The 23703-nt window shown below is 40.1% G+C and overlaps 3 protein-coding genes across 3 annotated transcripts; 1 reads left to right on the forward strand and 2 right to left on the reverse strand.

Moving 5' to 3' along the window:
* The first annotated feature begins 10753 nt into the window (after nucleotides 1-10753).
* LOC103859381 (omega-3 fatty acid desaturase, chloroplastic) lies at nucleotides 10754-13445 on the forward strand. Its single transcript, XM_009136907.3, has 8 exons — nucleotides 10754-11412; nucleotides 11825-11914; nucleotides 11998-12064; nucleotides 12145-12237; nucleotides 12337-12522; nucleotides 12627-12707; nucleotides 12807-12944; nucleotides 13046-13445. Exons 1-8 carry the CDS (start codon nucleotides 10961-10963, stop codon nucleotides 13226-13228), a joined length of 1290 nt encoding a protein of 429 aa, XP_009135155.1. The 5' UTR covers nucleotides 10754-10960; the 3' UTR covers nucleotides 13229-13445.
* Nucleotides 13446-13693: 248 nt separating this feature from the next.
* On the reverse strand, nucleotides 13694-15867 carry LOC103859382 (PHD finger protein ALFIN-LIKE 2). Its single transcript, XM_018657992.2, has 5 exons — nucleotides 15531-15867; nucleotides 15400-15432; nucleotides 15091-15313; nucleotides 14306-14429; nucleotides 13694-14218 (listed from the first exon to the last, which is right to left on the reverse strand). The coding sequence occupies exons 1-5, from the start codon at nucleotides 15622-15624 to the stop codon at nucleotides 13955-13957; spliced, it is 738 nt and encodes a 245-aa protein (XP_018513508.2). The 5' UTR covers nucleotides 15625-15867; the 3' UTR covers nucleotides 13694-13954.
* Nucleotides 15868-16631: 764 nt separating this feature from the next.
* LOC103860150 lies at nucleotides 16632-23123 on the reverse strand. Its single transcript, XM_009137749.2, has 6 exons — nucleotides 23048-23123; nucleotides 22813-22908; nucleotides 22652-22768; nucleotides 21113-22471; nucleotides 18120-21017; nucleotides 16632-17140 (listed from the first exon to the last, which is right to left on the reverse strand). The coding sequence occupies exons 1-6, from the start codon at nucleotides 23121-23123 to the stop codon at nucleotides 16632-16634; spliced, it is 5055 nt and encodes a 1684-aa protein (XP_009135997.2).
* Nucleotides 23124-23703: the final 580 nt, after the last annotated feature.

Raw genomic sequence — 23703 nt, forward strand, 5'->3', positions numbered from 1 at the left:
GATAAGCTAGCTGTGCCTTTGGCTTATGTGCAAAGGAAGCAGAGGACCGTTAGAAGAGTTAGAAGTGGCTAGATGAGAAGTATGAAGTGAAGAGGAGACTCTAGCTGTGAAGGAAGGTTTTGGCTGAGTCTAATAAAAGAGTAATGAGTTACGATGTCGTTTTATTATCTTATGAGAGTTGTATTTAATATTCGTATTGTCAAACATTTGGGGATATCAAATGATCAATACAACAAACCTTATCTTCTTATCTTATCTCTCTCTCTCTCTCTCTTAAACCCCCTTTTCTGTTAACGATAAACCCTAGTTTATCATTGGTATCAGAGCCCTAAGATGCCTCCAAAGCAGGATTCGAATACGGATCGCATCACTGCGCTGGAAGGGCAGTTTGGGAGTCTCACCAGCTTGATCGAGGAGATGCGAGCAGAGATGAAGGCGAATCATCAGCAGTCTCTGGAGATCGAGAAGCGCGCCGAGGAGCGTCAACGCAAAGCGACGGAAGAGGTTCCGAAGCAAGCGGAGACGAAGCAAGACGCCGTCGTTGAGACGCGACGACCTAACTTTGACGGATCTCAGCCTCATCAAAAAGGGCTGCAGATGCGACCAGAGACAGGGGTCCTTCCGTTACCAGAGAACGCGGTTCCCTTGCGAAGCGCCGAGATTCAGTCGACGCCGTTCACGGCGGGGTCTTCTGGGTACTCAGCACCACCGAAGGAGTCATCACCTAAGAAGAAGCTTGAGCTACCAGATTTCGAAGGAAAGAACCCAGAGGACTGGATCTTCAGGGTGGAGAAATGTTTTTCGGTGAACCAGACAGAGGAAGATGAGAAGCTAACACTCGCGATGGTTTGTATGGTTGGGTGTGCGGTGACTTGGTTGAGGATGATACAGGTGCGAGATGAGTTATTGGATTGGCGTGATTTCAAGATGAAAATAAAAAGGAGATTCAAACCCACCCGTGGAGGTACTATCTTGAGTCAGATGTTAAGGTTAAGGCAAAGCGGAACAATATCGGAGTATCGTGAGGCGTTTGAGGAGTTATCAGCTGAGGTCCCTCACGTGCCAGACGACGTTTTGGAGGAAATTTTTCTTCATGGAATGAAGCGAAGTTTGCGTGAGCAGGTGGTCAGACTAAGGCCAGTAGGGATGGATGAGATTGTAGAGATGGCAAGGATCATAGAAGAGCAAGAAAATGATAAGAGTGCCTATCATTCGCGAAGCTTTCAGAGAACCTATTCCGCGCCAACACTCAATAACCATCAGAAGCAAAATAACACAAGTCCAGCAAAGGCTGGGGAGTCTACTCCTGCGAGGAAGTCGTTTGATTCACCACGAGACAGCAAACAGGGAGATCAAAAACGCACTGTGCAGAATCCCTGTAGACATTGTGGGGAGAGATTCTTTGCAGGGCATCGCTGCAAGGCTTTCCAGAAGTTCAGGTGTATGGATGTTGAGGAGGAAAGTGAGCAGGAAGAAGAGGAGGAAGAAGATATGGAGGAAACACGAGGTCATCAACCTCAGCAGAATCAAGAGTTACAGGTTCTGTCCTTGCAGTCTATGGTAGGAATCACTTCGAAAAAGACACTGAAGGTGATAGGGCAGATTGGTAACGAGAAGGTGGTGGTGTTGATTGATTCAGGAGCATCGTGTAATTTCATCGCAAAAAGATTAGTGCAGACACTGGGTTTAGCGGTGCAGACAACACAAGAGTTTGGAGTTTCAATTGGTGATGGAAGAGTGTTAACTGGTCAGGGGAAGTGCTCAGGAGTTGAGATGGAAATTCAAGGGGTAAAGATTACGGAGGAATATCTTCTGTTTGAGTTGGGTACAATTGATGTGGTATTGGGTTACTCGTGGTTGGCGACTTTGGGAGAAACAAGAATCAACTGGGGACTACATACTATGAAGTTTGTGGTTAATGAGCAGTGGGTGACCATTAGCGGAGATCCATCCCTATTGAAGTTGCAGGTGTCACTGAACTCTATGGAAAAGCTAGTCGACAATGATGAAGTGGTGTATCTCTTGGAGCTACAGGCCCTGTTTGAAGATAGTCCAGGGGAGAATAAAACTCAGAGTCCGAGTAAGGAGGTCAAGAAGTTGTTGCGAGAGTTTGAGTCAGTGTTCCAGATGCCTCAAGGTCTACCCCCAAAGCGCAATAGGGAACACGCCATTACGTTGCAAGCGGGTACTTCACCCATTAACATCAGGCCTTATCGATACTCTCATATTCAGAAGGATGAGATTGAGAAACTGGTGAAAGAAATGTTGCAAGCGGGAATCATTAGACCAAGTATCAGCCCGTTTTCTAGCCCGGTGTTGCTGGTGAAGAAAAAAGATGGCGGGTTCCGTTTCTGCGTTGACTACAGGGCTGTGAATAAAAGCACTATACAAGATCGATACCCCATTCCAGTTATCGAAGAGCTGCTGGATGAGTTGGCAGGAGCCTCAGTGTTTTCCAAGCTGGATCTTAAATCAGGATATCATCAGATCAGAGTGAAAGAGGAGGACGTTGGCAAGACGGCTTTCAAGACTCACGAAGGGCATTATGAATTCCTGGTGATGCCCTTCGGGCTCACCAACGCCCCTGCGACGTTTCAGTCTGTCATGAATGAGATCTTCAAGCCGTATTTAAGGAAGTCTGTGTTGGTCTTCTTCGACGATATCTTGGTGTATAGCAAGAATGAAGCAGAGCATCGGGTACATCTTAAGACAGTGCTCAAGGTTCTGCAACAGTATCAGTTCTATGCTAATGAAAAAAAGTGCGCGTTTGGACAGTCTAGTGTGTCGTATCTGGGTCACGTGATATCGTCCAGAGGAGTCGCTGCAGACCCTGAGAAGATTCGAGCAATGAAGGAGTGGCCGCAGCCTAAGAATGTGACTGCGCTGCGAGGGTTTTTGGGGCTGACGGGCTACTATAGGAGGTTTGTGGCTAGCTACGGCAAGATTGCTCGACCACTCACAGACTTGTTGAAGAAAGAAGCGTTTAAATGGTCTGATGAGGCGACGAAGGCTTTCAGTAGGCTTAAGAAGGCGATGACTACACTACCAGTACTAAGGCTACCTGACTTCTCAAAACCGTTTGTGGTCGAAACGGATGCGTCAGGAATAGGTATTGGAGCAGTGCTAACTCAGGAGGGCAGGCCGGTAGCATTTATCAGTAAGGCGTTCTCGAGTGCAGGAAGAGTAAAGTCTGTCTATGAGAGGGAACTTCTCGCCATTGTGTATGCTGTTACTAAATGGCGACATTACCTCACAGGAAATCAGTTCACTATACGTACTGATCAGAAGAGCCTCCGTTATTTGTTGGAACAAAGGGCGGTATCGGTGGAACAGCAAAAGTGGGCTTCCAAGCTGTTGGGGCTTAACTACACGATCGAGTACAGGCCAGGAAAAGATAATCGTGTGGCAGATGCTTTATCTAGACAGCAGGTGGAAGTCAAGGAGAACGACGAGTTCCAGGAGTTTCAGTTAACGGCACCCTTGACAATTGATCTCGATGAGTTAGCTTTTCAAGTAGAAAGAGATGAGCGCTTGCAGTTGATCATAAGGGCTTTACGAGATGGTAATGAAGCTCCAGAGGGTTACTGTGTGAAGGAGGGGCACTTGTTTCATGAAGGTAGACTGGTGATCCCTGCGAAATCGCCTTTCATTCCGTCCTTGTTGAAGCAGTTTCATGATAGCGTTATGGGAGGTCACGAAGGAGTTTTAAAAACCTTTAAGAGGATGGCTAGAGAAGTATACTGGAAGGGAATGCGTAGTGATGTGACTGAGTTCATCAAAGCTTGCGAGGTGTGTCAGAAAAACAAATATTCTACACTCTCACCCGCGGGTTTGCTGTCTCCTCTACCTATTCCCACTCAAGTTTGGTCGGATATCAGTTTGGATTTTGTGGAGGGGCTGCCAGTGTCCAAAGGAGTAGATGTGATCATGGTTGTAGTAGACAGGCTGTCGAAATATGCTCACTTCATTCCGCTGAAACATCCTTTCACGGCAAAGGTGGTAGCAGCAGCGTTTGTTAAGGAAGTGATCAAACTTCACGGCTTCCCAGAAACGATGGTATCAGATAGAGATAAGATTTTTCTGAGCAGATTTTGGGAAGAGCTGTTCAAAACGCAGGGGACAGCACTTCACAAGAGCACGGCATATCATCCTCAGTCCGATGGTCAGACGGAAGTGGTTAACAGGTGTTTAGAAGCGTATTTGAGATGTTTTGCGGGAAGGAAGCCGTCGTCGTGGTCGCAGTGGTTACCGTGGGCTGAGTATTGGTACAACACTTCTTACCATTCCGCCACCAAGTCGACCCCGTTCAAAACCTTGTACGGTCGTGATCCTCCAAAGTTGCTGCGGTTTGGGGAGATTCCGACAGCAAATGCAGAGGTAGAGGACATGATCCAAGACAGGGATGCATTGTTGCATGAGTTACAAGAGAACTTGGCGACTGCTCAAGCTCGAATGCAAGCAGCAGCGAACAAGAAGAGAAGAGATATTGAGTTCGAGCAAGGTGATTGGGTGTTTCTTAAGTTGCGTCCTTACAGACAGTTGTCGGTAGTGTCGCGCAGAGCAGAGAAACTAGCTCCGAGATATTTTGGGCCGTATCAGGTGGAGAAGCGTGTTGGGAAAGTGGCTTACAAGCTGAGGTTACCGTCACACAGTTTGATTCATCCCGTCTTCCATGTGTCTCAGTTAAAAGGAGCTGTTGAACCGAAAGTTCGAGTTCAAGAAATTCCTTTGATCCTGTCTTCTTCGTTGGAGTGGAACACAGAGCCGGAAGAGATTTTGGACATCAGGAGATCAGTAGAGAACGGTCAACCAGAGGTGCTCGTGCGTTGGGTTGGGTTACCAGAATTTGAATGCACGTGGGAACCGGTTACGGGGTTAGCGGATCAGTTTCCTCAGTTTCAGCTTGAGGACAAGCTGGGTCTTCTACGGGGGGGTATTGATAAGCTAGCTGTGCCTTTGGCTTATGTGCAAAGGAAGCAGAGGACCGTTAGAAGAGTTAGAAGTGGCTAGATGAGAAGTATGAAGTGAAGAGGAGACTCTAGTTGTGAAGGAAGGTTTTGGCTGAGTCTAATAAAAGAGTAATGAGTTACGATGTCGTTTTATTATCTTATGAGAGTTGTATTTAATATTCGTATTGTCAAACATTTGGGGATATCAAATGATCAATACAACAAACCTTATCTTCTTATCTTATCTCTCTCTCTCTCTCTTAAACCCCCTTTTCTGTTAACGATAAACCCTAGTTTATCACTAGGTTTGACTTATCGTCTAGTTACAAATTGACGAGTGATAATTAAAAGTATATTAATTGGTAAGGATACTGGTTAATGTCAATGACTCACTGATCTTTCTAGACTCTAGTAGAATCTGAGTCTTTATTAGAGTTATTTATTTCTCATCATCAATTTTGTTTTGGTAAACCTCATCATCAACTGTATAGTTGTATCCATGTCTTCCACGTTTACTCGTGGATTCCACTAGGGCTTCATGAGCTTGAGGTGATGGTGCTACATAGGGAAACCTTAGTGTAATCTGACAAGACAGTATACATGGCTTTTTTATCAATTTAGCGGCGTAGCTGTTTAGAATAGAACCCATCTGAGAAGTGAGAACACAAAAGAATAAAAGCATTTTAGATCTCTTGTTTTCTTTTACTATTAGGTAAGGTTTATGGTTTTGAACATCGTCAAAATAAAATCAGAGTGTGATTGGTAAAATTTGAGTGTAAATTATTAGAGTAATACTTTCTACCTTGGACCCACCACATTTGGAGTAAATATTTTTTTGTTATTATATGTTTTGTTTTTTTGGTCCATACACATTTTACTCTGCTTTTTGGATTAACCAATCACAGCTCCAATTTCTCATTAGGTATGTCACTAGATACTTTTTCTGTTCCTTATAGCATCCACAACCATGATTATTAGCTGTAGTCCTTAAAAAACAAATTATTATAAAATTATGTGGGGCCTATGATTTTTAGGTTTCTGTGCAAGTTGGTGCTCCTAAATTCCTTAGCTAAGGATCAATTTTGCGGAGTCTCTTAACTTTCGCGGGCCCCACTGATATGTGGCGGCCCGCGATTGGTTATATATATATATATTTTTTTAAAATCCGAAAACATAAGAAAATAGTTAAAAAAAAATAGAAAAACATTTTTTTAAGGATTTTAATGGGAGTCCATGGTTGTGGATGCTCTTATAGATCCATTTTTTAGAAACAAATTGTTTCAAAAAGATAAATTTTTTACATTTTCAAAACATTAATTAATAAAATATTGTATTTTTCAAAAAATACAATTGTGTTTAATAAAATTTCACTGGTTAAAAGTTATTGGGAATAGTTAATTAAGAAAAATAATGTATTGAAAAATACAATTTTAAATGTTTTCAGTAACTATTAGTAACATTAGTTGTGTAAAAAAATGGCTTCTTCACAAAATTTATATCAACTTTAAAAAAAAATATCTATAACAATAAAATAGAGTTTTTTCTCACCTTAACCCTCCACATCATCAAGAAGGAGGGGGCAATTAAGGACACGTGTCCATCATTCTTCATCTATAGAAATTTTTTCGATTTCATTATGGGTTTCTTTCACAAACTTAATGAAAACTTTGGACACCTCAATATATTGGGCTTTGTTTCCCTGGTCCATCAAGGGATCCCCTTCTTCTTGTGCTGATTGAAGACCTTGCGATCTCTCTTCCGCTTCCTCGGCTAAGTAACGTTCCAGAGTCAATCACTAAAGAAAACTCAATAATCCCACGATTTCCTCTTCACTGCAACTTTTGGATTCTCTCAGTTTCAAACTCTATATATCCTTTTGTTCTCTAGCTTTTCCTCTTTACCAAAATTATCAAAATCAAAGAATCTTGGCGATCTTCTACACTCCAAGGTAACATCATCATTCCTTTTTGATTTCTCTCCCCTAATTTGATTTTGAAGTCATAATTTCTTATCATGTACGATGTTGTATTTGCAGCTGTGAGATTTCTTTACAAACAGTGGTCGCAAAGTTGATTTTGTACAGTAAGTCATTGATCTGTCTAGCAACAATGATCTATTTGGTTTCGTTTGTATCTTCCAGAGAAAAAGCATAGAATTTTGTCGAGCTATGAAACCGAAGCTAAACTCATAGCGTGTTTACTGATTCTGTGGCCATTGATTTATTGAGTTGATAGGATGGAATTGCTTATGATTCCTTGAGTGATGAGACACCCACGTCAAGTTTTTAAACTTGAGCACTGAAACTTCACATGTACTCACTCCATCTCTCTCTCTCTCTCTGGTCTCATGGCGATTATGATTCTTTTTTTGATTTATCTCCAAGCTATTCTTACATGATTAATTTGTGTACAGGAAGCAAAATACGCTGGTGCACAGGACAATAAATCTTCTTATAATGAGGGTGAGCCTCTGCATATACGTAACATTGTTCATGGCCTTCCCTCACCCACTTCCTCCTTTTTCAGTATATGTTAGTAAACAATGCTCATGGTCTGCAATGATTTGTTATGGCTTTTAAGTCAATCGTCATATTTGTCTTTAATTCTCATTGTTGTTCAGCATCAGTATATGTTAGTAAACAATGCTCATGGTCTGTATATGTTTTTTTATAGATTTTAAAAGCTGATTCAATGGGTTTGAATATCAAGTATCAGTTATTAGTCTTATTAGTAATCTTTTGTAAAAGCCTAACGTTTTCAACTTTTTCCTTGCAAAGCTCTTTATGGTATGCTTAATTTTTTTTTAAAAAAAAACTCTGTATTAGTATAAGTGGATGGGTTTCAGTAACAAATTAGTATCTTTGCATCATTCTAGCTTGTGACCAAATGATATTACTTTCAAATCATTGGCACACAGATGTTGTACTAGGAAATTAAGAAGCCTTTGGTCTCATGCGTTTTCATTCAAAAGAAGACCACAATGAGCTACTCTATTGTCTCGTGGGCGTGTACGGCATGGTCAAACGGCTCAAAGTTCTCATGGTAAGGACATTGCTACTCTTTATCTGTTTGGATGTGACATGGTGTTGGATTGGGTGGAGCAAGAAGCACATGTGGCAGGGTGTCGTTCGACGTCTGAAGCAGAGAGGTATCAAGGGAGGAAGAGGAAGCAAGAGAACAAAGGGAAATGGAGTATAGACCTCCTAAGCAAGCAATTTCAAGCAAGGTGTATGATTTGGACCTGAATGGGTTCACGGAGTCGCAACTGCGGTACGAAATCGTAACTGTTTGAGATACTAGATATGTGGATCCTACCTTCATATGATTCGAAGTTTCTGTAGGTAAATACTATATAACTGTTTCTCTATCATATATATTGGCACTTAAGTCATCTGATTTGCATTTTAATTATGGCTGCACAAGACCAAGAACCTTGTAGCTTCTGAGAAGAAGCGGCTTGGGTTTGCTTGAAGCTGAGAAGAAGAGGGCACATGCTTTTGTCTAGCAAGTACGCCACGTTGCCAACTCTGTTTCTAATCAGCGTGAGATGGATAGAAGTAAAATGAGGGACAAACTTGAAGACAAATTTCTAAGGGTAAAAACTATATATATAGACAGAAGCTTTGGTCTTTGGTTTCTCTTATTCTGTTATGTTTCTTGATCTAGGAAAAGAGACATAGATCGGAGTTTCTTTGTCAAAGAAGAAGACAGCTTGATTCGATTAGTCTCTACTGCGATATGATGCAGCAAGATGGTGATCTTCTCTCTAGAAAGCTGTCAAGGTAGTTTTTATAAATCACTACCAGTTATATGTTTCCTTAATAATCTCCCTTACCACTTTTGTTCTTGTGTTGTTTGTTAGGTGTTGGAAGTGCTTTGTGATTTAATAAAGTCAGCCTGATACTCTTAAAGCTGTTAACTCTTTGCTTGACCGCCTTCAAGTTCGCTTAGAAGCTTCTAAAACGTTACCGCTTCTTCTCAACCGTCGATAATGGATAACATTCATCATCTTCTTAGAAGAGTTGCCACCCCAAGAAAAAAGAAGACGCCAAGTACTCTAAAGAACAAGAAAGGAAAGAGAGTTACTCCTGGTAGGAGGGTGGCCGTGACATCTGAGGTTTCCTATCAGAGTGGTCCTTTCTGCTTTTATGATACTCGGTCATCCAGACGCTGTGTTTAACAGTCAAGGTGATCAAGAGGCTGCTCTTAATGACTCAGCGAAGGGTTTTTTGAGGGAGTTTAAGTTATTGATAAAGGTTATTAAAGAGGGTCATGTTAAGATGTCTATTGAGGAATCAAAGCTTCAGACGTTGAGATCTCAGTTGGACTTATTTGATAAGGCATGGTGCACATTTTTGAATTCGTTTGTGCTTTGGAAAGTGAAGGATGCTCGGTTGTTGGGAGAGGATAAGGTAAGAGCAGCTTGTCAGCTTGAAATTTACATGATTCAGAAATGCAAGATTACTCCAGAAAGAGATGACACTGTGCTCACTCATGACAAGAAAGCAATTCAGACCCGAAATACGAAAGGCATACTAAGCTTCCTAGAAGGATAGACTAATTTTTCATTATTGTAATAGATTATTGCCACCGCTCTCCTACTCTGTTCCCTTCGCAATATATCATCAATAATCCATAGCTAGCCATATTTACTTTAAGATTCTGCAGCTTTTGGTGTGTACATAGTCATCACTCATCACTTTCATTTCAAGTTACTTTTACTCTCGGATACAAAAAAAATTGTGCTGAGATCAACAGCAGTAACCAATATTTTAATAATACATTATCTGAATTGCATCTTTATTTCCATTTAGTACTCTTCTTATGCTTTGCTAGCTCCTACCTTATATTCTACGGACCTAATACAAAGAAAAAAGAACTTTTGAACCCTGAAGACAATTGAATTATACACGCCAAAATACACTAGAGACGTCCTTAGACCAAACATGTGCTTAGACTCAAACAAGCCTCCTCGGCCCAAAACTATAAGAATTGCCAATTAGTTACTAATTCAAGTAAATAAAACCATTATCATGCTAAATAAAACAAAACCACTCTCTCTGCTTCCACATTTAATTTTACAGCTGTTAGTTTCACGAGGAGACGACTAATTAAAGGTTATAGAAGACAATACAATTAACTACAACTTAGTTGAACAAATTCTAAAAACAAGTTCTGCTATAAGAGTTCTGAAAACTGGACTGGATATTTGTTGGTATCCTAATTGGGTCAATGATTTTACCATCTCAACGGGTTTTAAAAAATTAATTTAATTTAAATTAAATTAATACTATACATATGATATTTTTCTTTGACCTAAGTGATAACTACGATCGCTAACTACTATCAAATGGATTAGAAAAAATATTCTTCTCTTTAATCATATTTGCATCTTCATATATTTGAAATTGTTTTACATACTAAGATCATAAAATTAATTTAAAATACATTAAAAAACTAAAAAGTAAGAACCCGGCGCGTAACGCCGGAATACCACTAGTTTAAAATAATGTCCATCAATTTAACGAATTATATATAGTTTGTGGGTCATGAAACATATGCATCAATCTCTAAAAAGGCTTTAACTAAATGAGATCCATACCAAAAGAAAAAAATAAAAACAAGATCAACTAAACGCGTTTCGTTGAATAATATAACGAAAAAATTGGGCCAAAATTGACCGTCACAAAAATTTCTGATTACCTTACCTCAGCACTAAGTTTCCTTCTCCTTTTCTGCTTGCAGATCTTTGGGTACACACACACACATACTTAATTGCCGACCTCAGAAAGGAAAACACTTTGTGAACCATAAGATATATAGAGAGAGACGACAAGCAACAAGCAACACAAGTTCACATCTTTCCTTTCTCTCTTTCCCTAAGAGTCTTTCATTACATTATCTCTTTCTCTTTTTCTAACCTCTCATTTAACAACAAAGCCAAAAAAAAAAAAACAGTCTTTCATCATCTTCTTCTTCTGGGGAGAGAGAGAGAGCGAAAGAGCGCTAACAATGGCGAACTTGGTCTTATCCGAATGTGGCATAAGACCTCTCCCCAGAATCTACACCACACCCAGATCCACTTTCCTCTCCAACACCACCTTCAAACTCAAACCATCACCTGCGTTTCGTCTGAATGGGTTCTCCACTAAGAACTGGGCGTTGAATGTCACCACGCCTCTAACAGTTGACTCATCTCCTCCAACCTCAGAAGAACACGAAACGCAGAGGTTCGACCCAGGCGGGCCTCCTCCGTTCAACTTAGCTGATATCAGAGCAGCTATTCCTAAGCATTGTTGGGTGAAGAACCCATGGAAGTCTATGAGTTATGTTGTGAGAGATGTTGCCATTGTGTTTGCATTGGCTGCTGGAGCTGCTTACCTCAACAGCTGGCTTGTTTGGCCTCTCTATTGGCTTGCTCAAGGAACCATGTTCTGGGCTCTCTTTGTTCTTGGCCATGACTGGTACTAATAACAAAAAAAAAACTCTTTATTTTTATTCTTTTGTCCTCAAATTGGTTATTATTGTCAATTAGAAATTGCTAGGCCGTAATTATAAGCTTTATAGACGATTATTAATTAGACTAGTTTTTTTTTTGGATGCCTAAACCGTCTAGATAGATTTTTAGAAGACTGGTTCCTCTTGTTTAGCCTCTGACTTGGTCAACTTTGGATCATTCCCACTTTTAATTTTGGCTTTACAAAATTGTAACAAAGTCTTGGCTTTGCATCTTTATCCCTGTCTCTTGGACAGAACTGAGTTCTGTCATTATTATGTTGCTTGTAGACCAAACCAATTGGCAACTAGTTATTTGTAGATGTTCTTGATCTTCTTCTAGTTGTCACTACAATTTTTTTTTTACTTTGTTGGTTTCAGTGGACATGGTAGCTTCTCAAATGATCCAAGGTTAAACAGTGTGGTTGGTCACCTTCTTCATTCCTCAATCCTGGTCCCGTACCATGGCTGGTTAGTTTTCCTTTCAAACCATTTTCGTTAAAGAAGCAATCATCTTCTGTGTGTTAACATATGAACTTTGATTGAATCTGCAGGAGAATTAGCCACAGGACTCACCACCAGAACCATGGACATGTTGAGAACGATGAATCATGGCATCCTGTAAGTTATTAACGCTGGCTCTTGTTTCAGTCCTGCGGTGTTTGCTTTTTATTTATTTATACTGTTTCTGTAACTGGCAGATGTCTGAGAAAATCTTCAAGACTTTGGATAAACCAACTCGGTTCTTTAGATTTACACTGCCTCTCGTGATGCTCGCGTACCCTTTCTACTTGGTAAGAAAGAAAAAAAACTCATCTCTTTGTTGCTGTAATAACTTAAGCTTACACATCATCAAGTAAAGAAGCTGATGCTTTCTTTATGTGTTGTTTCAGTGGGCACGAAGTCCGGGGAAGAAGGGTTCTCATTACCATCCGGACAGCGACTTGTTCCTCCCTAAAGAGAAGAATGATGTTCTTACTTCTACTGCTTGTTGGACTGCAATGGCTGCTTTGCTTGTCTGTCTCAACTTTGTGATGGGTCCAATGCAAATGCTCAAACTCTATGGAATTCCTTACTGGGTAATGTGCTGTTGTTACTCCCCTGATTCATCAGACTTAAGCATTTTGCGTATGATTCCCTTTGTCTTAACCTGACAATTGTTTTATTCAAATGTCAAATACAGATAAATGTAATGTGGTTGGACTTTGTGACTTACCTGCATCACCATGGTCATGAAGATAAGCTCCCTTGGTACCGTGGGAAGGTAAAATGATCTGTTGTCTTCACTGTTGTTTAGCTGCAGTGCTCTTTCTCTTTAAGGTTAAAGCCATTGTATAAAATCTCATGTTTTATCTCAAAACAGGAATGGAGTTACTTGAGAGGAGGACTTACAACATTGGATCGTGACTACGGAGTGATCAATAACATTCATCACGACATTGGAACTCATGTGATACATCATCTTTTCCCACAGATCCCACATTATCATCTAGTAGAAGCAGTAAGTAACTGAAACAGGACACTGAAAAAGTTAGGATTCTTGGTTATTGTGCAGTGTTCATGCTACAAAAGCTTATGATATATTTTTTTTTTCTGTTGCAGACAGAAGCAGCTAAACCAGTATTAGGGAAGTATTACAGGGAGCCTAATAAGTCTGGACCTTTGCCATTACATTTACTTGGAATCTTAGCAAAAAGCATGAAAGAAGATCATTATGTGAGCGACGAAGGAGATGTTGTATACTATAAAGCAGATCCTAATCTATATGGAGAGGTCAAAGTTTAAGTAACAGCAGACTGAAATGAAGCAAGCAGCGAGAGACAGAGAAGCTGTGAACTTCATCTATCTCTGACCAGCTGATTTTTTTGCTTATTAATGTCAATTTATTGTGTTACTAGTTACTACCATCAGAGAGCTAGCATCTCTGAATACCATTCAGATGGAAACGACAACTTTGTTTTCAGTACTGAAGCTATATATATATATATATACATTGCATTTTCTTAGATTCATCCTTAAGGTACATAATTTGTAAACCGTTGCATGAACAGCCAGTAGCTTCAGTAGAACCAGTGTTCCAAGACATCTTTCTAATCGGCAAATCGGACCTAAACAAAATGACCTTTCTAGTTCTGGGTAGGCATGCAAACAAATTAGTAGTCTCAGATAAAGCTACAATTTATTGATCATTGCGGCTTGTCAAGGAGCCAGTGAATCAGTGAAAGTTAAAACATATAGGACAAAGTAAAGTTCAATGCTTTAAGATATGACTACATATACAAATCCCATTACACATTTGACAGAACAAACAAGTTTTCTCTTATACGAATAATAATACTCAAACAGTTGCTACACTCTCTCAACTTCTTGGAATCCCTTTCTGGTGATCTAAAGAGAGAGTTTTTGTATGCTTTGAAATTAAAAGGTTAAAGAAACAAGAAAAAGGATGATTAATATTAAGACATGAGAACCAGTCTCTCTGGGAGATGATGATGATGATCATCATCATCATCACTGTCTTCCTTTCTTTGCACAGCAAGGAGGGCATTTATACTGCTTGATGCTGTCTGCTTTGGCAGGAGTGATCTTCACGCATTTTCCATGATACCAACGTTCACAAACATCACAGCAAATCCAGAACTCATCTTGTGTATAGTTGCCTCCACAGATACCACAGAGAGTGTCTCCATGCTCGTCTTCTTCTTCATCCTCATCCTCGTAGCTCTCTTCCATCAGTCTTGGTGTTGGACTCTTTGTCTGCCCTTCTATTGATCTCTGCAACAAACCCCATATTTTAATGTTTTTTTTAAAGGAGAATCTAAAAATCAAAAACATAAAAGTAAGATCCTATTGCTGAAGTACCTTAGTGCCGTTTCTGGATTTGCTTCCAGAATCTGAGCTTGGCTTGTTGTCTTTGATGGGTTTTCTTCCAGTCACTACATCGAAGAGAGTTGGGAGATCGTTGATCAGACTGAACAACCGCTTCCTGTAAATAGAAGATATGAATTTTATAGAAATATATAACAGTAATATGATCTCATTAGTACTAATAAAAGAGCCATTCATGTCAACATGCAACTTTCACCTAGCCTTTTAATTGACCGGTTTGATATTTACTAAGGTAAGTTTTCACATGTAGCAATGAAACGGTGAAAATTGTCACATGCTTCCACAAAATATCAATTGTAAGATGTTCTAAGACAGAACACAACTGCACTTTAAGATAAGGGAGAGTAGTTTAACAAAAAAAAAGTCAACTTTCGAGTTTTGTCAATACAATAACCAAAGATGCAAGAAAGAGCTGAAGTAACAACAATCAAGACGTCCATAGACATGAGTCAAGCCACAATAAATATAGCCTAAGAAAAGAAGAACCATTCACACCCATCAAAGGGCAAAAATAAACAAACTCAAAGACTAGCAAAACAGTTTTCAATTTTTCATTTTTTTCTTTACTATACATTTTAATCATGTCAGGAAAAGAGCACAGAAACACAACAGAAAAACACAAATGGTTTCATGTAAAAGAAGAACAAAACCCATTAAAGCCAAGTTAAAAAAAATGCAAGACTTGTCTTAATGAAAACTCAAACCTGAATCATGTAATTAAAAAAAAAGAGAGATTTAAAGAGAAAGAGAAAAGATACCTCTCGTTGCGGTTAAGGCGAGCACCAAAATAGAAAGAAACAGAGAGCAACCAACAATCACTATGGACAGCAACAAGCGAGAGCCAATCCTTCCTCTGCATACCATCTCTAGCGAAATTGATACCAAGCGCAGGCTCAGGAAGCTCCGGAGGAACCTCCTCCGCCGGTAGATTCACTTCCCACGACTCATTCGGATGTCCATACAAACACAAATTCTCCTTCTCTACACAAAACCAAAACCAAATCTCATCAAAAAGAATTTAAAAAAAGGCGAAACCTTTCTGCTCATAAATGCTAAAACTGACTTACCCGGATCGCATTGAGAGTAGAAATCATCAACATCTGAGAAAAAAAAACCAAAAAATCAACACTTTAATGGAAAATCTAAAGGCATTATTACGAAGAAAGATAGAAACTTTCGAGATGGGTTTTATCTAGACCTTTAGTTAGAGCCCGGAGGAGAGCGGAGCGACGAGCGCTGTAATCTTTGAAGATCTCTTCGACGGTGCGGGGGTTAGAGGAGACGGCGGCCATAGATTTTACAGAGGGATACAGAGTGTGTATGTATATACGGATTGTGTAAGGGTGTAGATCAGTAGCTAGTGGAGAAAGATCGAGGTCGGCATCAATGGGTTTCTGAGACCCGATGTGTTCGGAAGTGGAGAGAGAAAAATGAGATAGAGAGAGAGAGTTTGGAAGGAGATGGAGAGAAGAAGGAGAAGACACAGGAAAGAGAGAGAGGAAAAAGTTTATTTATTTTTTATTTTTATTTTTGCCGAGTTTGGTTGCGTCAGCGAAAAGGTTTAGCTATTGAAGACACGTCGTTTTATGTGAAGTTTATTTATTTGGGAGATCCTTATTGGGCCTATGTTCGAAAACTATTTTAAGTTTTGGCCCAAACTGATCTAATATGCACAGTTTCTAGAAATATATTAAAGTATTTTTCCTGTTTTATTGGGTTTCTTATATTTTTTATTGGGTTTGTATATTGAGCTAACTAGGGGTGTGCCCGCGCTACGCGCGGGTTGTTTGTATATTTGTGTAGTTTACAATTTTATATTATGTTGAATATATAGTTTTTATTGTATTGTTTTTGGGATATTCGTACAAATTTCTATTCGTCTCCAAATTTGAATTCCCTGACGAACCCTTGTTTTTTAAAATCATATGAAGAGACAGTTCGAGTAGTTAAGTGATTTTCTTCGTTTTTCTTGCATTTTTAAATTTTTTTACAAAACCTCTGGTATAGTATTGGGTGTCGATTTTATAATCATGAATATATAATAACATGTATGTTATATTTAGAGGTTGTATATTGTAACCAAAAATGATTATCGATCCCTGCCCATTATTATTTAGAATAGGAAAATAAAATAATGAACCACTTATTAGTTTAGACGGAAACTTTTGGAAAAAAAAAATAGAAAACTTAAAACATCACAAACTGGGTAGGTCCTTTCTCTTACTTGCCGACGTCTTCGTTCGCCTACTTAATGAAAACAAATTTTTCAATTTGCTTATAATAAAAGCAAGCGTCACACCTATTGCGCAAGTTGTCTAGGTGGCAAGTTATGGTTGCTCTTTTGTTCACGTAAGCGGTCCTGTAAGACTGAAGTTGTGTCTGTTATGCCATGGATTGATCTTTTGATCCTTCTCCAGCAGTTGTCAGCTCTTGATTTGTTCTCTCTCCATTGAAGCGAGTCTAGCATTGCTTCTCCGATCGCTGGCTCTCCACTACATAACATAATTATACCGTAAAGATAAATAGCGTTATCGTAAAAACCCTCAGCTGCAATGCGTATATGGTCCAAGCCCACGTCCCTGTTCTGGTTCTCGAAATATTCATGTATTCCATGTATGTAGTGAGCATGCAAGTTACAGCTGGCGAGGCACCGTTCCATAAGTATGTGATATCTGTTGAACGTGGCTCGTGGATGAACGGTTAGCGGGTGGAGATTGAGGTTCCTGTAGACATGAGGAACAGCGGCAGAGCTGGATAGAGGAGGGATGGCGGCCAGGAGATTGCGGACTCCCCTCCTGCTGTGTATACCTACACGCGAAATAATCTCAGTCTGGAGATCAGTTGGCAAGCGTTCAATGTTAGAGGTAACTTTGTTTTCCTTTTTTTTTTTTTTTTGTGACACAAGTAACTCTGTTTCTCACCATCTTGATTTTATGAGTTTTTGCTTTTAGTGTGAAAGTGCTTTCCGTAGTGAGGGAGGTGATTAATTTATATGGATATGTGAACGTCTGATTTGATGAAATCACGTGGAGTTATGATATACCATGGACACCAAATCTTAGGGTGTTTATTGCATATAGGCGTGAGTTCAAAAATTATTAGTTGTCTCTAATGTTTTTATGGGAACTATATGAGATTATGGATTTTTTAGTGGTTTAATTTTAAGAGTGTTTAGTGTGGATATTACACAGGTGTGTTTAGAAGATTTTAAAAGGGGCACAAACCATGAGTATGTTTTTGGAGTTAAATTTTGAGAATTCTTAATGAAACGTGTGGCCGAAGGAAGCTCTGAAATAGATAAAAATTGTATGAGGACAGTATTAGATATTGTTAAAGGCCTGAAGGCGAAGTCCTTTTATAAATTATTAGAGGAGATGCCTCAACACTTGGGTCTTTAGTCTAATTATTATACAATTCAAAGTAGGTTAGGATACATATGTAAGCTTTGATGCTGTGAATTTGAATTTGGGTTCTCAGGTCAATTCGAGTAATTTCGTGTGTATTAGATTAGAATAAAGCATAGATTTGACGTCATTTAGAATTAAGTTGAAACACCTTTTTTTTTTAACGCTCGAGTATGTAACTAAACAAACTGACTGTAAATTAATCAAAGTAGTTTCAATATTGGATCACCATCTTATGAATACTGTCAGTTCCTGTCTTCGTTTGTAGTAAGAACTGGACGGGATCCTACGATGTTCCTGCAACAAATGGAGCTAAGATCAGGATGCTACATAATGTTTTGACGTAGAAGTATATTTTTAAGATTGGGTCTTAAGTGACTCACTTGTTCTGAGATTAGTGAATATTTCTCTGTAGACAATATTAGTAACAACGTCTTTCCTTGTCGTGTTCTCACTGTCATCAAGTATCTTCAATCCATCTGGAGTCGTGACTCGTGAGAGCGCAACGTACAACTGGCCATGACTAAATACTGGTCTTGGAAGGTAGAGTGCAACCTGTTTTAGACTCTGTCCTTGACTCTTATTTATAGTCATCGCATAACACAGTCTGATTGGGTATTGCCTTCTGCGGAAAGTAAACGGATGTATACTGTCTGTTGGGGACAACTGTATCCTTGGGATCAAAACTCTATCTCCAACATGAGTCCCTGTTAAAAGCTCAGCTTCTAGAACTCTGTGCCCCAGCCGTGAAATAACCATCCGTGTTCCATTGCATAGCCCATTATACTGGTCGAGATTGCGTAACATCATCACAGGAGCCCCAACTTTCAGACATAGTTTATGGGTTGGCAAACCTTGAAACTCCAGCGAGTTTAAGTATTCTTGAGTGTAATTATTTGTCCAGTCCTCCTCTGGTGTGCTCTCAAAAGCAACACTATCAGAACTTAAATACTCTTTCTCTGCCGATGGAACCTTAGATAGAAGGTAGGAGTTGATCTCGTGGGCACTGGCATTTGTTGGTGCTAAGATAGCTCTCTCTGTTAAGTAGGTTCTGTTTAAGTAGTTATTAACGAAGTTTGGGTAAGCAGCATCTGAGATCGTCTGATGCGGAAGACCAGAGCTTGGAAGCATGAATTCATCTCGTATTATAACCTGGTCACCTTCCTCTTCACATCTACCCTCTGTTGCCACAGTTGGCGCTGTTCCATTACCAACTTCTAGTATCCACTTCGCAAATTCTTTGTCAGCTTGGCTCAGTCTCATGTTGATGGTTAAAGTGCAGATCTGTGCAAAGGGCCATAGGTATGACTTACTGATTGAAGCCTTGACTGTGTCATGCCTAGAACCCTGAGTTATCACAGGCAAAATCTGTCTGAAATCACCCCCCAGAAGCACGGTCTTTCCACCAAAAGGTTTATCAGCAGCTGCTGGATCCTCCATAGCTTGTAGGTCTCTAAGTGTGCGGTCCAGCGTTTCAAAAGCCTGACGGTGAGCCATAGGAGCCTCGTCCCATATGATCAAGTCTGTTTTGGAAATCAGATTTGCCAACATAGAACCATATTTAATCTCACACATTGTTGTCTCCGTCAAAGTGAGAGGGAGTTTGAAGCGAGAGTGGGCTGTTCTTCCTCCTGGTAATAACAATGCTGCAATCCCAGCTGATGCCACAGGTATGACAACTTTACCAACTGATCGGAGTTTTGCAATGATTGTTTTGTATAAGAAAGTCTTCCCGGTCCCTCCAGCGCCATAAACAAAGAACAACTGGCCAGCTTTGTTGTTGACAGAATCAAGGACCGAGCTGTAAATGCTTTTTTGGTCCTCATTCATGGTGCTAAAAAGTATCTCATGCTCTGCTGCTTCTTTCTCACGGTCATAGTTTAGCTCATGCCGCAGGACCGTGTTTGATATTTCCTGAAGAACACTGCTGTTTGGCTTTGGCATACCGGGGAAATCAGCTAGAGATTTATCATTCTCTTTTAGGAGTCTTTCAATCTCCATTAGTGTATACTGTTTCAGCTCCTCATCCTGTAGAATCAAGCCCGGAAAGTTGAATTCTCTCTGTTTCATATATAAGATATCTTCAGCCAATATGTTCCACACGTGATCCCAAAGCTTCGGAGGGTTTCCAACTTCACAGTAGATCAAGATAGTGATGAATAACCTCCTTAGCTGACGACCTGTTGCCCAGTAGGATGGTTCAACTATAGCATCATGCCATTCCATATCGTCGTCCAATAAACCTAGCGCATAGCATGCATCCCGATACTCCTCAAACGTTGTACCTCCTACAGTGGCGAGGTGCTCAAAACCAAAGGCCCCTTTAACAACGTTGACGATGATTCTAAGGTAGTATAAGTCGCCTGCAGCTGGATGAACATAGGCGACTCGTCCTATTGCTGTGCCCTGCTTTCTTGGTGTCCATTCTTTTATGTCACTGTGGTACACAAACCGAGATGGAAACTGAATGTACGTAAGTTCTCTGGCCTCTTCATATTTCTGGTTTGCCTCAAAATACGCAGTGAGCATTGTTTTCTCGATATCATCCCTTGAGAGAACTTCTTCTAATCTCTTAGTTGGATCAATGACAACTCTGTGCTTTCCTGGAAGGTGAAGTGTGAGTTTCATCACTGAAGGCTCGTTGTGGTGGATGTGGAAAGAAAACAGACGCCATGAGGCTTCACAAGCTGAAATATACCGGCACTCCTGAAATCGATCTATCTCATCAAGCTCAAGATGCTGTTTCTTTTTCTCGATTTCTTCTCTGCTCTTCCCCTTTTCCTGAAGCAGTAGCAGTGCTCGGTCTACACCCTTTGTTATGTATTTGAAGAGATATTTGATAGCGCTGGTCTTGCAGCACCACTCTACATTGATGTGTGCTTGATATTTTTTAAGGAGGGGGAGGTTATGTGGCACGACGTATTGATTGTCTAGCTCTACTGTTCCTTTCAGAACGTATGAGCTACTCTGAGCTCGTCTTTTGTAAACAACAAAGCCAGACTTGTCAATCTTTGTGGTGTTTGAGTAGTTTTTCGGGTACTTCTTTGTGCACTCTCCTTTCTCCATGCAGGGTGATTGAGGGCGTTTGTTTCCACATGGCCCGTGAACCATGTGCCTCTCAACCAACTCGAAACCCTCTCTGTCTGTGTCTTTGTCAGGTAGTTCAGCTGTTATGTACTGATCAATAACTGCAGCAGTGGATTCTCCTTTAAAACCTTCGAACCACAGAAGAATATGGGCGTGTGGGAGTCCCCGTTTCTGGAACTCAATTGTGTATACAACTGTATAGGTAGGAAAAATATGTGGTTAGTTGAGAAACCGAGTAAAATCTGAGAAGGCTAGATTAAATGTGAATGAAACATAGCTTATAAAATACCTGCAGCCGTTTTTGGGAAAAAAACCCCTTTCTTAAAGTCAGACAGCATCTCGTTTAACTTGAGCTTAAAAACTCTGCACTCAAGGTCTGGTCTGTTGTTGGGTGAATCGCCTCCATAGGCGTCTAGGTGTTCTTTCAGTTCAACCCAATTTGGGTTAGCTGTGAATGTGATGAAAAGGTGGGGGTTACCATAAAAACGACAGATAGCCATGGCATCTTGATATTTCTCAGACATGTAGCGTGGTCCTGCAGTGAATGAAGAAGGCAATATGACTTTTTTCCCTAGGTGGGCAGCATCCGTATCTCCACTTTCTAAGGCGTCGCAGACGTTTGTATATAACTCAGCCCGGAGTTGTTTCTGGTTAAGTCTGAGAAATCGAAGCCTCTCCTGTTCTGTTGCAGTGTAAGTATCGACAATATACTGGTGCAGTAGCTTTCCTGACTTGATGATAGTCATACCCTCAGATGGCCTCGTTTGGATCTGGTGAGCGTAGTACTCTCTCATAGTCATACATTCTCTTTTTATTTTAGAGTTTACAGACACATCATAGGGAATTCTCTCGTCATAACCGTACTCTCCGTATGGAAAGAGTAATGGGTACTGAAGGCTCATGAATAGAGGATGTAAATCACTTATCCTCTGGAGCTTTGATGATTTGTACTCAAGCACAATGTCTTTACCTGCAGCTTCTGAATTGAAATCACCAATTATTAGGCCACCAATCTCTCCAGCAGTTGGCAAGTCATATTGCCTTCCTCTATGCTTCTGATTAACTAAAGTGATACTGAACTCAACTGCATCACCAGATAATAGACGATCCCTTGCATGCCGGAAAGTTTTGGCTAGGTGATTATTCTCATCCAGCATCTTGATTAAACCAGCTATCAAATTGTCATCAATCTCCACAGAAGATGTACCTTTGCTGAAAGCCTTCTTCCTGTTTGTTACCTCATTCTCTGTGTCCACTATATACAACTGCAGAAACTGTGGAGTGTTGCCTTCGGGTGGGAGAAGAGAGCCAATCCTGTGGTGGGTTTGTCCATGGAGCCTAAATGCAAAGGGACCAGGAGTGCCTGTCACAGTGTGATCAATCTGACCACCCATTGATGTGAATGATAACATTCCATTAGCCACTCGGATCTGTAGCATAAAACTGGGTCTATCAAGAAGTTCTTTAAGTGGCGATGGTGGCTGACGCCTAGGTGGTAGCTTAACACGTCCTTGCTGACAGCATATGCTAAACATTCTGGGGGAATTTCGTGTCTCCTTCACAACAGCTTCACCAACCCAGACAATAGCTTGACAAGCAGAGCATGTTACTAATTCCCACTTATTATCATCTGGTTTTCGTCTCTTTACTGCAATTTTAAAAACTTTTGTGAGTCACAATTGCACTGGTAAGTGTTTGTTTCATGAGGAGCTAGTTTTTTAATACCTTTACGGCTTCCACTTGCAGAAAGAGTCGCTGGTGAGAGAAAAAAAATTTAGTAGGTTTCATAACATTTAGTTGCAAGTTTTTGAAGATGTGCTTAGCTTGCCTTGCTGTGGTAACTTGTCACGTTTACTTCTGCGGATTTGTTGTCTTCTCTGTCGGGCTTGTCTTCCATTAGCCACTGTGATGGTAAAAGAGTCCAAGGAAGTGTGTGATACAAAATCTGGAAACAGATTTTATAACATATAAGCATTGCAGATGATTTACCAGCCAAGAGAGCTTCATCTGATAGTTGGCCGATCAAGGTTGATGGTGTGAGTGATAGATGTTGCTCTTGAAACCAAGGTCTGTGTAGATCAGGTGCTGGACGACCAGAGTTTAAAGAACATGAATATGTCATAATACTTAGTAGTAAAGTAAAGGATGAAGTTTGTTTACGACTTACAAATTTTTTTTTTATGGCTTTTTTTGGTTATAGATGATGACGATGATGCTGTAGAACCTTCAGAAACATTAAGGTTTTTGGGAGGTCTCCCTCTCCTTGCTTTGCCTTTTACTTCAACTTGAGCCTTCACCATGTCTTCTGTGAACTTCGTTTGTTGAGGGATCTTAGTTAGAGAGTTTGCATCAGAACAGTGAAGAGGAAAAATATGAGTATATACGTCTGTAACGGCTGTCAGTTGAAATTACTTTTCATTTGCATTGCTAGTTAATCTTCACTTGGGAGTCGTATAGACACCATTTACCAGTTATTATTAATTAAAGGTGAAACAATTTTTAAAAGCAAGAAGTCACAGTTTCGTCAATCTTTTCTTCTACACAACACACTAATATGTTTGTTTCTGGTAATTGAAATCTAAATAGTTTTCTCCGTGAATATTTTCATAACCAATTTATAAAGGAAAGGATGATGAAATGTATAGTGAATTTGGTTGTTTTTTTTTTGAAAAACAATGAATTTGGTTGTTGCGCCTGCAGGGATGAGTAATGCTTAATAGGAAAGAGTCTCTGGAGATGCATGGTCGATGTGCTTCTTGCCAGAAACATTACTGTTCGACACCTGTCTTGTTTTTTGTCGAAGGTGGGAATCTGTCTCTTTGCTTGTACTGCAAGGAAGCATGGTTTTATTCTGTTCTAATATTATGATGATGGCTGTGT

Source organism: Brassica rapa, chromosome A03, assembly GCF_000309985.2.
Source record: "Brassica rapa cultivar Chiifu-401-42 chromosome A03, CAAS_Brap_v3.01, whole genome shotgun sequence".
NCBI classification, from domain to species: domain Eukaryota; kingdom Viridiplantae; phylum Streptophyta; class Magnoliopsida; order Brassicales; family Brassicaceae; genus Brassica; species Brassica rapa.